An 18,320-nucleotide genomic window follows, 5' to 3' on the forward strand; every position below is an offset into this window, starting at 1 on the left:
GATATCAACACCTCTGGCCCTTACAAGCAAAAGGAACTACCAACCATGGTTGAAACCCTCCTAGCATGTTGTTAAGGTCATCCGAGGAACAGGTGTTTTTGAAGAGTTGATTTTGTCTCATGCTTCTTAACAGAGCCTGTGAGGAGTCGACTGAATTGTTCCTGTGTTATTTTGTAAACTTTTTACTGATACAAATGTACAGATGTTGATAGATTGAGAGCAACTTATGTGTGCACACATTTTTGGCCAATATAGCTGATTCCTTTTGTGATTAAAAAAAAAAAAAATCAACAGTTTCCTATTATCACTCATCACTATATCACTAACCTCTCAACTCAAAACACCACACCCACCTCCCTCTTTACCCCGACTCAATTCAAGCCATCCCCCCTCCTACCCCCCAGCCCAGGTCCATATCACCGGAGCAGCCCTGCTGATAGGGTTTCACTCTCTCCGGGGCGAAGAGGAGGGCAGGCAGTACAATACAAGCTCTGGCACACAAATCTACCTGGGAATCTATATTCCTCTTCCTTTTCCCACACTTATCCTGGGACCTTCTGGGACCTGTGTCTTCCTGTGGATACCTGGGTCTTAGGTAAGACATTAGAGGAGTGAAAAGGTGTGACGGCATCGATAAAAGCCAAAGAAGTCTCTCTCACACATGCCTTGAGTTTTCGCGGATTATCTAGTGCGAATGTTGTCAAATAGTTGTGGATCCTCTTTAAGTACAAGACGGTTGCAGTTAAATTCATTTGATTCCTGTGGTCAGCGCTTTTTGGCTGCAGCCTATGGAGGCCTCTGTGACTGGATGAATTAAAGAATAATGGACTCAGAAGCGAATGCTCAACTTTGTTTTGTTAAAAGTAAAAGTACTTCACATCATATATAATTTGACAGTTCCATTATGGGTTTAGAATTTAGTAAAAAGTTAAATTAATATCATTTAAACTAAATCTGAATCATGAGAACCAGCTGATATTTGCCTGTTGTCTTCCACCACCAGCTCTTACCTAACGCTGTGGTAGGTGAGGAATGTGGCCCTCTGCAGTGGAGTTTTTAGTCTGCGGGTATGGATGTATGTGTGTGTTTGAGAATGTGCTTACTGATGCCCTTCCTCCCCAGCTGTCCCCTCGAGATTTATCTGGAGCTAAAACAGGCTGGCCGTGGGGGACAGGAGCGCCTCTTCACTCAGACGGGCGGTAACAGGACCCAGGCCCCTGTGCTGCTCCTGTAGTCGCCATCAGCAGCACAGCCACCATCTTGCATTTCCCAGAACATCCAAAAACTCTTGTAATCTCCAGTTTTTAATCCACAGCTACTGACTCACATTAATCACAAGAGAAAAGCTATTTGAGTGCAAATCTGTGTGTGTATGTGTGTGTGTGTGTGTGTGTGTGTGTGTGTGCGCGCTGGTGCACTTGTATGCATGTCTTACGCTGATGACAGTCCCACTCACCATGGCGCTATAGAACATGGGTTCATAAAAATAGCTCACACAGGACTGAATCCCCGGCTAGGAAATGAGCTTCAATTACAGCGGATGAAAAGCAATTACATTAACTGTCTCCCTGTAGATGAGCCCTCCAGCTTTTACTCTTACACTGGTGCTCACCTCCAGCCTTACATAATTGCTTTCGACCTGTGCAATAGACAGCTACATGCTGCCACCCCCCATCTGAGTGGTTAGTCAAGACAGACACGAACTGCCACTGGGAATTAGTGTCCTCAAGGGTATGTGGGGGCTATACACAATGTTTAAAGTGTACTTAACTTAATTAGGGGAGCCGGGGAGGTTCTACTGGAGCCTGAGAATTTGAGACGTGATGTGCAAGTTCATCATACACAAATATATATCTTGAAAATCAATTTAGACTTCCTTGTGAAGTATTTATGGAAAAGTTTAACACTTTTGTTGTATCACATTTCACTGCCTGTCAGTGTCTTGTTGCTATATCTGTCATGTAGGACCACAGAGTGACCAAATACATTTAAGCATATGGGAAATAATTCTTAATGATTGTTGAAGTCAGTATAAGAACAAGTCAGGGCAATTTATTTATAGAGCATATTTAAAAAGAACAAATGTTGAAGAAAATTAAAAATACAATTAAAAGCAAGTGCATTACACAAAGTAAAAGCCTTTATGTAGTCATAATAATAATGGATGAGTGCTATAAACTGAGTTTATTTGACACCACTTTAGGTCCCCGCTGGACCACACTGAAATGGGAAACAGACTGGTGTATTTATTGCTGCTTTGTGCACCAAAAAAAGTCTCACTTTGAATTTAGGGCCTGCAACTGCCTGGGTAAGCAAAAGCTTAAGTAAGATTACCCAGAATCAGTCATTAAAAGTCCACTGCAGATTTACTATGAGACCATTTTTAAACCCTCGTTTCTTTAGTTTTTGGCCACTTGGGGGCAGTGTAATAAAGTGTAAACCAACCAAGTCCTCAAAATTAAATGGCCAAATCAGTTTTTTTGTATCTGCTTCCTAGAATAGCTCATAAAAGCTCATAAAATGCTGTGCTGTGCCAAAACACTTCAACAACATGATAAGGTTCAAAGGACTTTGTTAAGGTTAGGGGACTTTTTCTGTCATGGTCATGATAAAAAAATTAAATAACTATAACAATGTTCTCTGAAATGGGAACCGACCCAATGATCTAGCCAACTTCCTCCCTTTTGCGAGGTTTGTCACCTGACCTCTTCCTTTGCATAATATCTATGGCCAAGGCACTGTCATTGGAAAATGTTTTTTTTGGGGCACTTGCTGAGATGACAATTTCCTGTAAACACATGTGGTGAATTTGTTAGTAAACAGTTGCCTATTTACACCTCCAACAGAGATATGAAGCTTTATGAGAACTTTATTTTGGTCTCCACCAATTTCTGAGGGAAATATCTGGCTAACTTTATCTGGTGTTTGGTGCTGAGGAGGAGGCGTACAGTGGGCTGTAGAGCTGTAGAGCTGATGGGGAACTGCAAAATCGGATGATACATTTCTGTGTTTGTTTTCAATACAATTAAAACCTTTTACATAACACATAGTAATTTCATCAATGTTAATACAAAGTTATTGATAGCACAGCTTTTAAAATATACATTTATACTAAATCTCTAAGACAAAATTCCTAAATCTACACTTTATCTGATAATTAAAATAGGAGAAAATAATTCTGTTGAACCTGAAAGTTCAAGTTTGATGTTGGAGCAAATAGTTTGGAAAAGAGTTTTAATTCAAGGATGGAGTTTTATCAGTAACAAACTGAGTAATCAACTGATGAAGACCACGAGATCCAGTTGAAAGATCCAGAAAAAGCTGGTTAGGAGACCCTTAGTTAAAAGATTTTGGGAAGTGTCTTTTTCTCTTTCTAGGCTGTGTTGATGTATTTTTCTGTCTGTGTGAAGCAGCTGCAATTCTTTGGCTGAAAAGTGGTGAAAGGAACTGCTGATGATAAAGTCATCATTCCTCTGTTCTGTCCTTTAGCCATGCCTTTCACAACTACTGCCCCTTCTAACAAGAGGAAGGCCAACAAGATCATCACCGACCTGTCCAACATCAGCCAGAATGGTAAAATACACCACACCCAACATGTAAACATGAAACATTTTGCCAGTCATCACCACATTCCTTAAAGTTGTTCTTGTATCTCCCATGTGATTTGTTTATCCAGTCCAGTAAATGTCAAATCTAATTGTAAGTTTCGCTCTGTGGTGTCTGCTATCTGCACAGTCTGTGTGTGTAAAACGAACTGCCTGGGTGTAAATCGTTGCATGTGGTCTTATGATACTACAATTAAATAAGAACGCACGCGCTTGCTCCAAGCAGTAACACAATATCTAACATGGACGTGGCATCTCCTGGAGGGATGTGGGTCATTATCAGATAGCAGAGCAGCCACAAATCTGTCACCATTAGAGGCAACACAAAATACCAGGCGGTAATTTATCCCTCATTACATTTGTTTGAGGCAGTAAGTAAGTGGCAACTGAAGTGGAATCAAGGCAACTTGTAAAAATGTGGCAAATAGTTCAGATCTTGCTATTAATTCAACAAATGCTAAATATAGTTATATAGTTTGTTATTTGAGCAACATCTAAGTCCTGATTGATGTGACTTATTTATATGCCACACAGTGTTTACATAGTATTTGTGGTGCCCTTTGTTTTGTGCAGCTACATCAGCTTCACCCCCCCCCCAAAAAAATGACTTCCTGTGCATCAGAAATCTAATTGACTGTAGAAAAGAAGCAAGAAAGAAGACTGTTCACATCAGTGTTTCACCATCTTTTCAAATTCTTGCTCATTTTTCTAAATCACACAATCACATAAGTCCCATATTGTGCAAAATGCACTTTTTAATATTTTGTCAACATAATTATCTCTCCCTGGATAGCCCAGAAGATAAATTCTAATTCTACCAAACTAAACACAGTAAGCTTTATACCTGTTTAACATTAGCATGTTAGCATTGTCATCGTGAACACGTTAGCACATTATAGCACATATATAGCTGTGTCTACATACAGCCTCACAGAGCTGCTAGCATGGCTGTCATTCAACAATCTGTTGATGTCTTTCTGCATTTGTTTCCTTTGCTGTTTTTGCTGCTGCTCCTTCTGCTGTCACATCTGCAGCCACATCTTTATCTTTCCACCAGTATGTTTTCAGTCAGTCAGTCATTCAGGAGCTTATCCTGCTTATCCCTTATTTTGCTCCAGTTAATGCCCACTCATCTATCCATCATCCCTGCCACCATGTTGTTTGTCCCGTGCCTCTGTCTATCTCTGTGGTGTCCGTCTGTCCACCCCCTGCCTCTGTCAGTCTGTCCAATTTCCTCCCAGTCAGCAGCCAGCTCCAGTTTCACATTCTTCTGAATTAACACTCTAATCAATATGCCCATGGGATACTTCGCTCTGCTCAGCAGCCTCGATTACTCTCTCTCTCTCACACACACACACACACACACACACTTAACACACACCTACTTGCACAGCTCTGATTTACGAGGTACTGCTAACAGCTCTCTGCAGCATTGCAATGCCAACTACCCGCTTTATAGATGTGTTCGTGCGAGTGTGTGTTGGTTTATGGCTGGACTCCAGGTGTTATGAGTGATATCAGAGTGTATGTGGTGGATGAGAAGAGTGTTTTATGAGGAGCTCTGTGGAGCAGTAAAATCCATCAGATCTCTACATCACTGAAAGAGAGGAGGGGAGCAAGTGAGACATTGTCTTATAAGGATTCCCCTCCATAAACAGTGCGACCAGAAAACCTGCTGTGGCATTCCCCAGAGCCCCTTTCTCCCATATTGCTTTGGCCTAGTAACCTCTACAACTCCCCTGGTTTCACACACACACACACACACACACTCATCCTTAAACACTGTACAACAGGTTTCAACTGTAATTCATCACAACGAGGACAGTATGGAAGCCACAGAGTGAAGATATGCCCTTTAAAGTCTTATGCATCCCTCATTCAATATCGACATATAGTGGAAGGTAAACCCATCTTTTAATTTGCCAAATGGATTGAGCTGATAACAGAGAGAGCGTATACCATCCCCGCCAAGGCTTTAATAACAAGAAAACGCTTAAAAATTGTTAGTCTGCATAGTGATAAATTATCATGGGATACATGAGCCAAATTTCTCTCATTCAAATAAATGCAGCAGTTCATAAGGAAATAGGGAAAATGTTTAAATGTTTTCTTTTAATGGCTTGTATTCTTTAAAGCAATAGCTTGACATTCTTTGAAATACACTTACTGGGTTTCTTGCCAAGAGTTAGATGAGGCAGTTGTTACCATTCTTACAGTTAGTTGTTCAGTATGAAGCTAAAGTACAGCCAGAAGCTAAACTTAGCTTACCATAAACTCCCTGTAAAACTACAGCTTGTCATTCTTCAGATTCATGACTGTTAGAGGCTCTTTTGTTACCTTTGGAAAGAGCCAGTCTAGCTGTTGGACCCGGTTTCTAGGTTATATGCTAAACAGCTGCTGGTGGTGGCTTCAGATATATAATGTATGGAAATTAAAGTGGTTTCAATCTCCGAAACTAACACACAAAATGAATATGGATATTTCCCAAAATGTTGAACTATTCTTTTAAAATGTTCTCGCATTTACACCAAAAAGTTCATTCTATGTCCAACTTTTCAACCAGAAGTCTAACAGTCTTAACTCTCTGTGTTACAGTCATAGTATGATATATTGCCACAGGATGCAGTATCAAACCGTGTAACCCTTACAAATTTATACTCTTCATAAATCCACCTCTCATATTCAGTTTCATTTTATCCTGCTCCTCTTCCCTTCCTCTTGTCAGACGATGAATCAGACCCCGAGGCCTCTGAGCTCGACCTGGGCACCAAGATCAAGACGCCCAAGGACGTGATGCTGGAGGAGCTCTCCCTGCTCAACAACAAGGGCTCCAAGATGTTCAAGAAGAGGCAGCAGAGAGTTGAGAAGTTCATCGTGACCAACGAGAACAAGGTACGAGTGAAGGAGACACAGGCACTGTGTGCGCACATGTTGTGTTTAATGTGTGTACCGATCAGACAATAACTTCTTCTTTTGTCCTCCAGCAGAACCTCCAGAACCTGCTGATGTCCCCTCCTCCTGTCCCACCAAAGCCTGAGCCACCAAAGGAAGAACGTAGGGTCACTGATGCACATTTTACATTTTCAGTCCCTTGTCAGTATTAAAGATGCTTTCTTTATGTCAAGATCTTCCTTTGAGTCTCTCCTGTCTTTTCTCTGCCTTGTTCCTGTGTGTCTCAGTGGTGGAGAAAGTGAATCAGGAGGCAGAGAAGAAGAAGAGGAGGGAGGAGTATATACGCACCTATGTATCGCCATGGGAACGGGCCATGAAGGGCAACGAGGAGCTCACAGCCACCATGAAGTCCAGCATGCCGGGACCCATCCAGATGCACGCAGAACTGCCTCACTACAAGAGCTTCAACAGGTAAACTCCAAACTGCTTCATCTTGAGTTGTTTTTTCCAACACAGTAACATTTTCCAGAACTCACAGAAACATTTACATCTTGTTGTGGCCATTTTGCAGGTCTTTATGCTTGTTTTGTGTCTTTTTTATAGTCATTAGCATCTCTTTGTGGTTGTTTTGTGCCTCTTTGTAGTTGTATCACATCTCCTTGTGGCTTTTTGTGTCTCTGTGTAGTTATGTTTTGTCTCTGTGGATGATGTGTGTCTCTGAGGTCATTTCACAGATTTCTGTGGTTGTTTAGCATTTCTTTGCAGTTGGTTTGAGTGTCCTCATGGTCATTTTGTATATCTTTGTGGTTAACTTGTGTCTCACAATGTTTAACATGGAAAATTCACTACTATTTGTTGATGTTGCATATGTTGAATTTTGCGCTTCACTGCAGAGGTTTGTTCTGATTTTACCAGCTCTCCTCAGTTTTTTATTTCTTCCCCTTTTCTCCCAGGATGGCGCTCCCATACGGCGGCTTCGACAAGGCACCAAAGATGCTGACCTTTGAACTCCCAGAACTCAACACTGACACCGAGGAGCCGGAACCTCTTCCCTCCCTGCAGGCTGACATCCGCTCACGCCCCTCATTCAACCGCACGCCCATCGGCTGGGTCTGCAGCGAGGACAACTCACACATCCACATGGACCTGGACAACATGCCCTTTGACGGAGAGACAGATGACCTGTGAACATGCATGCACAAGCTTATTTACAGTCCATGTAGCCTGAGACAACCACACAAAGCACATACACTGGAACTCAAAAACACACACACACACACACACGAAGAATACACCCTCAAATGAGTGTATGCATGAAAGCATTCAGCACAACTCATAATTTACACCACATAAACACTGTTAGAACTGCTGAGACTCCCATGAACAAATGTTGAAATGTTCTTTAATTACATGGAAATGAAAAGAAAAATCTAAAAATGACTTGAAATGATTTGAAAAGTTTCTCCCTTGGTCTCCTGTGTGCTTTCTTATCTCCTCCTCCCCCAACTATGATCGAGTCTTACTTTGATTTTGCATACTGTGAGCTGATGTGAGACCTGTGTGAATAGATGTAGATGAGCACTCTGCACTCTTAAAGCAATGTATTTATGCAATAAAGTTCCCCTTTACAGAATGTCTGCCAGCTTCTCATGCTAACATTGCATGTGCTAGTGCTGAAGAACTGTTACTAAAAACGATGATATCTGAATAAACATTACGTATTTTTGACAACATAATCTCAACTCAAGGTCCACTTACTAGTTTTTGATGCTGAGGACCATTCTTGAACAGAGATAGGGATCATGATAGAGATACAACCAATTTTCTGAGGGTGTTCAATAAGACATTTAACTTTGTAAAAGGCCTAATTGGATATTTTGGGAAATATAATGATTGATACCAAGCAACAACTCACATCTTGTTATCTTAGCTTAGCATAAAAAGTGGAAACAAGGAAACAGCAAGCCTGGTTCTGACAAAAGCTGAAACAGAAGCCTCCTACAAGCATCTTTAAAGCTCACTAATTAACATATTGTTTCCTGATCAAAAAGTGTAAAAACACCACATTGTTTCTGGGGGTTACTTTCTGGACTATTTCTTGGCCGGGAACAGTCATTGTGGACCGAGCCAGGCTAACAGTTTCCCTCTGTTTCTAGGTTTTATGCTAAGCTAAGCCAACAGACAACTGGCTGCCGCTTCACACTTACTTTACAGTGATGTCAGTCTTCTCATCCAACTCTTGGCAACAAGCCGAATAAAGGTATTTTCCTAAATGCTTAATTATTCTGTAAATTCCTGCTATGAATCAGCTCCAGTTTTTCATCACTCTAAAAGTACTTACATAGAAATACGCCAACAGCTAAAAACATACACGTATGTAGAGTAGTCCGGCCAAAAAGGTGGTAGGCAGGCAGACTCAGCAGACTTCTTGAGTGCAAAAGAGGTGATTTGATTTGTTGAATTTAAATTACAAAACAAAATGTATTTACAAAGAAACATAATTTCAAAACTAAACTGTAGCGACTCAAAAAAGAACTATAATACTGTGGCAGCACAGCCCTCACGTCTCTGTCTCTCTGTCAATCCATCCTTTCCCAGGCATCCAAGTACCTACTGTTTATATAGGGCATTCAATTCCCACCTTGGCTCACTTCAGCGCTACCATTCAGTAACGTGGTGACATAGTCTGTACCGTGAATGCAACAAATCTGCAAATAAAAATCACAGCACACACTACAAACCTCTAGATATTTTTTACCCATTTCCCCACAAGCTAAACAAGCGAAAACAACAATCTATGCATTTTAATACCAACAAAACATTTGTCAAAAGGAAAAAAAAAACCCTCCACTTGGTCCAACCCAATGATGTCACTCTGACATCACCAACACCATAAATTGGGGAAGTGCTGGGCCAGCCTCCTCTCCAAACACTACTCCTGCATGGTGAGCCAGAACAAACAAAGGTAAGTATAAACAAAGGAGTGAACAATTGAACCACATTTTACCTGCAACTTAATAAAGGATAACTGAACTAAATGACTGTGTGCTTTACTTAAATCCTTCATGCACTAGATGTAAACTGTAACCTAATGACACAAACAAACCTGGGATAGTATGTGCCTTGTTAAAGTTAAAAACACACATGGGGAAAACAGAAAGTAGAATGTACTATGAACATGTCCAGGGACAAGTGGTGAGGAGAAATGAGCGCTCACCCACTTTGTCACAACGTATTGAACAAATCTATAAAAAGTAGATATAAAAACAGTACAATAATGAACACCATACAGTGCCTATATAAAAGTCACACTTACTGTAAATTATAAACAAGAATACAGTACTGCAATGGTGCCAAGTTTAAATATGGGAATAAACGCCGATTAATTTAAGGGGTTGTTTTATATACATGAAGCATATATATAGATTTGATAGATTAGGTGTTGAGTTGTTTTTCAGTACTTTCTCTCGGTTATAGTGGTTTTAAAAATCAGTGCCAAACTAAACAATGGCCCCACGACCTCTCTCACCTTCCCTATGAATAGCCGTGTGTTCAGGCTGTGGCTGTAAACTGGTGCTGGCAGGTCTCCACTGACACCGATTAAGCAGATGTCCTCTACACGCTGCTGACGGCAGGTGGCATCTGACAGCGGAGGTGCGCGCCGTTAAGAGGGAGGAGAGACAAAGAGAGAGTGACGCTCACACAGGTAAGGCCACGCGGGATGACATCACCACCGTCCCCGCGCACCGTTCGCCTCGTGGCCAGAAGGAGGCGCCATCGGGCCGAGCGAGACGCCTGATAAAACCGCTACGTCACGCACGCCACCGGAGGAGAGCTGGAAAGATGGCACGGTATCGCGAGAGCGGCGTGCCGCGACCGCAGCGCTGGATGGCGCTGGTGGGGGCTGGATGCGCCCACGGCTCGCCCTCTCTCCCGTTAAATCACACGGTGGGACACGCGATCGGACGGAGACTGGCGGCGACAGCACCCGGGGTGAGTAAAAACCTGCACGTTACGCACTGACTGCACGGGCTCCATCACAGCGAGAGAGGCGCATGTGAGTGAATACACCATCAGAAGGTGTGTGTGAGTGTGTGTGTGAGTGTGTAGTGTCCATGATTTATGTGTGTTTATTTTTTTTGGGGGGGGGGCAGTCCGCCAGATGTGATCCTCAACAGATGTGTTCTCGTGACAGTCTCAGAGGATGGCTGTCATCTTCCTCCATCATCTCCATCATTGTCAGCGTTACTCTCATCACCAGCACAAACATCCCCGCGCTGCCCCCCCCCTCAGATCTCCCTCTGTATCGTATCAGTTTTTATTATTTTATCAGGTGGTCTTGGGTCACTTATTATCCCCCCCCCCCCTACGCACTAACTCCTCCTCATGCTGCGCGGACAACAGCGTCACTATTTGCCTGAAGTTCACCATCACAGTCACAGGTGTTATTGCTCAGGTGTCACCCATCCAGGTACACAGCATGCCCCCCCCCCCACCCTGTGCGCGTGGCTCCTGCCCTGTGCTGCGTGTTTTGGTCCCGCGCAGTGTTTGGCGGACTGCACTCCGTGTGGACTTGTTGATGCATGACCGAGAGACCGCAGCCGGATTCACGCTCCGCTGTCATCGCTCCCGGGGGCCGCTATTGATTTAACGTTGCGGTTTCGATCGGGGTGATTGATGACTTTGGCCCCTCACCGGGCCCGCAGCAGCGCCGGGCTCGTGCAGTCACACCAGCGGTGGTGACACGGCCCTCTGCTGCCTGCACACGTGAACACGTACCAAAGAGGGAAACATGGGTGCTGGCCGTCCCCTCAGTCTCCAACCGGACATCATTAAGCAGCAGAGCACCATAGTTTTGGCTACTTTGATCCTAACCTTTACTGTATGTGCGTAAAAGCAACCTTTAAGTTAAGATACTTGCACTGTATCTGCAGCTGGGGAGGAAAATATGGTTGGATGAACAGGTGTATGTCCCCACAGCATGAGGAATACAAACCACACACATACTTGTACTTACCCCTTACCCTTACCTTAACCATCACAGCTAAATGCTTGACCCTTAACCTGCCTTAAACTAAACATAACTCTAACTCTTAACCTTAAAACCAAGTCTTAACCCTCAAACTGCTCTTTGAAGTTGTGAGGACTGGCTAAAAAGTCTTCACTTCCCCAAAATGTCCTCACTCTGATGGGAAAATGCGGCTTCTGGTCCTCACTATGTAGCAAGTATAAGAAAACACACACAGGCAGACACACACAGCTCCACACTTTCACCCTCCAAACTGAGCTGAAATGTCGCCTTGACATTTAAGTTGGACTCATCATCAATTTTAGCTTTTGGAGATGAAACAGTCTGGATTTGTGCTCCACACTGTGGTTGATGTGAGCATGTGGCTGTGTGCATACCTCCTCACCCTGTTTTAGCTTAAAAACACCGGCTCAATGCCCATATTTGTACCTTATTTAACACGACATGTCTTTATACAATGCTGTTTCCGTATTTTATCACCTGTCACCGGAGCTTTCCTGTATTCTCGCCTTATATCCAAATATTGCATGAAAACTGAAGTAAACTCACGATACCTTTATCTACTAAACAGTTTGTCCTAAGCCCCAGTTGAGTTGACCACACTGCCAGGAAAGCTTGGCTTCTCTCTTCCCTCTCAGTGCGATTTTCTTGGAGGTGTTGCCACCGGCATTATTTAAATACTCAAAGCAATCAGAAAGATTTATGTGATGTTGTATGTCGCTATAGGGTGGACATTCAGGGAACTTGACACTTGACTAATAACATCCTCAGAGCTATTTTTAGGTTTTTAATCAGTTCTCTGACAGTTCTCTTGTTTTTATGTTATATGATAAAAACCAGTTATCACTTGAAAATATTCAGGATCCAAACACACAGACTCCAGAGAACCAGCTAGTCATCTAGCATAAGTGGGAAATCTTCGAGGAACAGTCACTCTCAAGGTCTCATTGATTTGTTGCAAACATTTGAAGACAAACCACGATGTGGTGAAACAAGAAGTCTGTCTAATTCACTTAAATTCCACTTAAATGTGCTTAATTGGTTTAAATCCTCAGAGTATTTCTTCCTAGACGTGGTTGTGAATGAGCTTGTGTCTCGGTTTCCCGGAGGTGTAGTCATCTACTGTTGACATTTCAGTGTGAAGAGTTCCCGTGTCAGTGGTCAGACTTGGATCCACATGTATGGGATTATGAGAGGGTTGAGGTATAAAGAGGAGCAGATTAAGTCATCGCCGAGGATGAAGAAAGAGGGGAGGAAGAGAAAAGCACGCTTATGTGTTTCCTTTGACCTTTACCATCCGTTGGAGTGCTCTTTCTCTTTTTTTTTTTTTTTTCCATAACTGCTCCTCTTTGACATGGGGTTGTTTATTCAGTGTAATGTCCAACTCAGTCACTTTTTCTCCTCTTACCTTTTTTCTGTCCTTTTCTGCCCCTTTCCTTTCCTTTCCTTTCCTTTCCTTTCCCTCTTCCCGATCTTCCTCTCCAATCTTCCCATCTTCTCCCCTCTCTCTGTACTCTGATTTATACTACTAAGACCTCACATGATTCCTAGCGTCCACTGTAAATAAGGGTGGTTATGTAATAGCCTAAATATTAAGCAAATATTCACCCTCTTTATATTTTCTACTAATAGGATTGAGTGTGCACATGTGCCACGGTGATAATGGGTTGCATCTAGGTTATACTGTGCGTGTCTGTGTTTGTTTGTGTCTGTGTGTTTGTGTGTGTATGAGTGTGTGTTTGTGCGCGTGCATGCAATTACGTGCGTGTTTTCACATGTGTACTTTAATGTTACAGTGTCTGAGCGGCAAGATGACCTTGAAGCTTGCAAAGAAAAAGATATGTCTCGCTAATATGCTCACACATGCAGCTGCACGTGTGCCTACTGTATGTACACACACACACACACACACACACACACACATTCGAAACATACACACACACAACTTCTCTTTAGATTCAAAGTGGGAAGAGGAGAAGAAAGAGAAGTATGGAGGGGAGGATGAACTCTGGGCTCTCCCTATTGTCAACTAAGGCTATTTGAAGTTACACATAACCCAGTTACAGGGAATCCACTGTGTGTGTGTGTGTGTGTGTGTGTGTGTGTGTGTGCGCGCGTGCATGTGTTTGTGTGTGTGTGTGTGTGCGCGTGCATGTGTTTGTGTGTGTGTGTGTGTGTGTGAGCACATGCATGTTAAGTGAAGTTTTTTGGAAAACGGAAAGGAAATAGACAGAGATGAATGGAGGAAGGAATGGAGAGAGTGAATGAGAATGGAAAATAGAGGTCAGTGGAAGAAAGTGAAAGACAGAGAGCTGGAATGAAGTGAATGAGAGGAAAGTGCAGCCAAAGGAGACGGAAAGAGAGAGCACAGTTTGAGAAAGGAAAGATCAAGACTTCTCTCTTTTACAGGGACATATAAATATACTTCTCGCCTCTGTGTTTGCTCGAGTGGGAGGGAGACAGTGTGAGAGACGGGCTATTGTCCTCTGGGACAGTATCAGCTCTTTGTTCGGCTTGCATGACACCGGTGCCACTGTCACCAAGCCACACTAACCCACAGCAGAGAGAGAGAGAGAGAGAGAGAGAGAGGGAGAGGGAGAGACTGTAAATTCAACATCACAGGACAGCATCATTAACAGCATTTTATTTCTAATGAGAAGTGAGCAAGATGCTGATTCTTTGAGTTACTGTTGATCATTTTGGACTTCCACTGAGGATGAAAACAAAGAAGTGTGTGACCTTTCTGGGGGGGGTCATACATTAGATGTTAGACATGCTCTCTATGGCCAAAACAATATGGGCAGAATACTTTTCTCTACTTTCTTGGCCTGTTTTTTTTTTTTAATGGTTGGCCTTAGCCCAGTAGCTCCAGCTCTAAAGAGATTCCCCGTTGTTAATGCTGTAGAACACAGTGATTTGAGGAAAGAAATCTCACCACAAGGCTTTCTCAAGCTGAAATTTGCACATCAGTTTCCTGACAACCTGGTAACTGCATTTGCCGATCGTGGAAGATTGTGGTTTTCCCAGTTTGGCGTGGAAGAACTTGACTGGCATGCATAGAGACTTGACCTCAACCCCAGCCAACACCACTGGGATGAACCGAACTGCAGACTGCGAGCCAGGCCTCATCACCCAGCATCAGTGCCAGACCTCACTAATGTTGTTGAGCCTGAATGGGAACAAGCCCCTGCTGCCAGGTCCCAAAATGTGGAAGGCCCAAAACCAGAGGAGTGTGTGTAATAGCAGCATGATAATGCTATACACTCTCTTTGGTTGGGTGTCTGCATGCTTTTGGCAATATAATGTGTTTTTGGACCAATGTTTCCTAACTTGGGGACTTCCAACTAGTTGCAAGATGAATCAATAAAAACAAGAAAGGAAATCTTATTCACAAATTATGCTTATTTTTCTCTTTTTTTATTGTGAAATACTGGACTGCCCAATCTTCCTACCCGGACTAATGAAGTAATTAGAATATTTCCAGCTGAAGTGAGTAAGATGTATAACAGAATATGATACATCTTTGCATATTTGGATAAAAAGATACCTGTTCCAGTATGTACCACAGTATGTACCACAGCTTCATGCTAAAACCGATCCCATGGAGAAATTAAATTACCTCAAATTAACGTAAGAATGTATCACCAAAACGCCCTCCTCTTTCCAGAGCACAGAGAGATGGAAGGAAATGGTAAATGGATGACTAGAAAGAGAGTAAACAACAGGAAATATAAGTAATGGAGAGAAACATGGAAAGAATGCTTAATCCGTGTGTCGTATGGTGCGCAATTCCTCTCAGATGTTGGAAAGAAGGTTCACGCTACACCGTGGATCAAACAGGCATCGAGCCATCCTTCAAATTCTGTCCTCCAGGATAAACTCAGAAGTTCTGCATATCACTTAATGAGCTCAGAGACAAGGAGAGATTGTAGAGGGAGTAAGGGAAAGGAGGAGAGAAGACAAGTGAAGGGAAGAGAGAAAAGGGAATATTAGCAGAAAGTTACCGGCAGAAGTAGCAGCACTAGTAGTTGTAGTAGTAGCTGCAGCGGTGGAACCAGCTGAAAACAGCTGTCTGCCATCAATGCTTCCAGCTGTGCCCTCGCTGGCTCTTATCGATCCACAAGTCATCATCAGCTGTACACACACATCCGTTTAGATACAAAATAAGAGACCATTTTAACCTCCAAACCCATCCCTCTGAAGTTTCACTTAATGTTAAACCTTCCTTACACGTAACTCCTGGTCATGAACTTAATAAGTCTGAAACCTATTATGTTTCCTTAAGTAGTTTAAGAGTCAGATAAAACATTTTTCTGCATCATTTGGCATCACATTTACATTCTGTATCTGCTTGTGCCAATGATTTATTGAAGCAATATCACACCTACTGTGAGTGAAGCACTTTGAGTTACCAGAAAAGAAAGAAATCGCCTCGTAAATCCAACACAATCTAATACAACACTCCTGTATGATATGCTACCTTTGTAAAACTGCTTATGTCCTAAAGTATAAGATTGGCAATATTGGATATTTTTTTATAATTTGCATGAAAATAACTAATTACGTGTTAGCAGAGATGGGAATCATTTTAATTAAATGTATTTAAAATACATATTTACTAAGTATTTTTAAATTTGTACATTTGAAATACATACAATAGATTATTTTACATTTTATTCTCAACACATTGTTATCCCCAGGTTTGAACTGTAACCAACAGTAAATGGTCACTTTGACTGACAGAGACCACCCAGCATGCACCTCTGAAGTCACATCCTCCAACCTCCAAGATCTTTTCAATGTAGGAAGATTATGGATAAAATGTGTCACTGACTTGAAATGACTTGTAATTTAATCAGCTACATTTTCTCTTACCAGCAGGTTTTTTTTTTCACTTTAATGCATTTGATCAGCAAGTATTTGTAATTTGTAACAAGATGATTTTTGATGTATCTTTTCCCGTCTCTGTGTGCTTGTCTCTAATTACTTCCCTATACCCTGTTCCTGCCCCAATCCCATTGGTTCCTAATGAGGAGATAAATCATTAAAAAGGACAAATATATAGTGTATTTTTTATGAAAAAGGGACATTTAAGACAGTCAAGCACTGGCATTTTTTTTCAAATATGCTACTCAAACATCAGTAAATCGTCCAATTGTATTTTCAGTGGCAGATTAATACAAGTTTTGGTGCTCTAGTGAGTATTTATGACAGCATATATGGATGGTGTGTGTGGGGCAGACCTGAAATGACCTGCAGTGTGTGTTTTCATCATGATGAGGGTGTATGTCACCCAGTGTAACAGTGTGTCCCGTTGATGTGTTATTTGGACAACTATGGAGGTCAATGGCATCAAGGAAGAAGCCACATTAGGCTTCGGTTATACCCACAGTACTTGTTGAGAAGATCAGTAAACTGTTGGTTTGGTCTTTTCCATGAGATTTGTTGGCAATAAGGAAAAATATAGATAATCACCAGACTTGTCCTTTAATATCCAAATCATTTTTCAGGACTGTAGTTTGTGGGGGCATTGCACTGAATAGCATTATGTGTGAGTGTTTATTTTGCTCCTTCATATTTTATATTGAAACAATATAATGCAACAACCTCTCAAACTACAGACTCACACCATGTCGGAGAAATGAGTCATCAAACTCTGTCAACTTATGTTGCACGACAAGAGCCCTACTTTTCTGGTCACTCTGTGTATTAACATTTATTTGTAGCCCTTTGTATAAGCTCTGTACCATTATATAATATCATTTTATACAATATATGTCCTCATTAGGCTCTCTGACCTGTTCACGAGAAGAGTACACAAAAAAGTTCTGTGGGTTCGGATAATGGTGTCCTCTGATGATGAACCTGCCAGTGTTGAAGGGCCAATTGACCAGAATTACTAAAAGCATCTATCCTCACTTACTTACTAGCCATGCAAATAGTTTAAAATCTATTTGGTAAATGGAATTTGTGGTGCCTAAAGCATCTAAAAGGAAAATGAAAAATCCACAGAGCTTTTCCTGTCAACAGGGACTATTTTTTAAGTAGAAAGCATTTCCACTGAAATCTGTCGACAGTGAGGTCTTTGAATTACCCAGGCAAACCGGGACATTGTTTCTGGAAAGACTCACTTCTGGTGAGCTGTTTAAACCTCATTTTTAAATGCTGCAAGCGTCTCAAACAAAATTCACATCACCTTAATTGTTTTGGGATGTATTGGTAGCAGAAATCGTAGCTCTGGGTATCTATAAATACTGACCTTTTAAATCTAACCTGAACTTGGTCCTAATTCAAAACTCTAGACCCTAGATCCACATCTTGGCCCTTGAAGAAGTCAGGACTTGACTTTTTGATAATGTCCCCATGCACACACACACACACACACACACTGTGTGTCTAGATCTATAACCAGTGTCCTTACCTCCACATCTTCTGTGGAAAATGTCTTTTATGTGTGGTCGCTGTCTGGACTGAGACCACAGGTCCTGGTTTCCTTATGCCTGCCAGCGCAGGGTCAGGGAGTTTGATTGACTTGTGCCTTGACTCACTCTGGCTTCCAGGAACTCTCCACCATCAATACACATCATCATCACTCCCCAGCCGTGTGTGTCACTGTGAGTGTGTTTCTCAGTGTCTGTGTGTGTGTTTGTGTGTGTCTGTGTGTGTTTTCTCAACCAGTGCAGCACAGTGTGTCTCTCAGTTAAATCACATGGTTCGGCTTTTCCCCCGCGTGCCTGCTGCTTGGCCTATTTCCATGGTAACTAGCCGAAGATGTGGGGACACACACTCACACA

General features: G+C 42.2%; 1 protein-coding gene across 2 annotated transcripts; it reads left to right on the forward strand.

Annotated features, from left to right (window-relative positions):
• The first annotated feature begins 465 nt into the window (after positions 1–465).
• Positions 466–8,191, forward strand: myoz1b (myozenin 1b). 2 transcript variants are annotated; one of them, XM_070851854.1, is made up of 6 exons: positions 466–595; positions 3,490–3,573; positions 6,331–6,497; positions 6,590–6,659; positions 6,785–6,968; positions 7,451–8,191. In XM_070851854.1, exons 2-6 carry the CDS (start codon positions 3,492–3,494, stop codon positions 7,683–7,685), a joined length of 738 nt encoding a protein of 245 aa, XP_070707955.1. In that variant the 5' UTR covers positions 466–595; positions 3,490–3,491; the 3' UTR covers positions 7,686–8,191. The 2 variants fall into 2 exon arrangements, with proteins under 2 accessions (XP_070707955.1, XP_070707956.1); XM_070851855.1 differs by having other exon boundaries at positions 6,593–6,659.
• The last annotated feature ends 10,129 nt before the right edge of the window (positions 8,192–18,320 follow it).

Source organism: Pempheris klunzingeri, chromosome 20, assembly GCF_042242105.1.
Source record: "Pempheris klunzingeri isolate RE-2024b chromosome 20, fPemKlu1.hap1, whole genome shotgun sequence".
NCBI classification, from domain to species: domain Eukaryota; kingdom Metazoa; phylum Chordata; class Actinopteri; order Acropomatiformes; family Pempheridae; genus Pempheris; species Pempheris klunzingeri.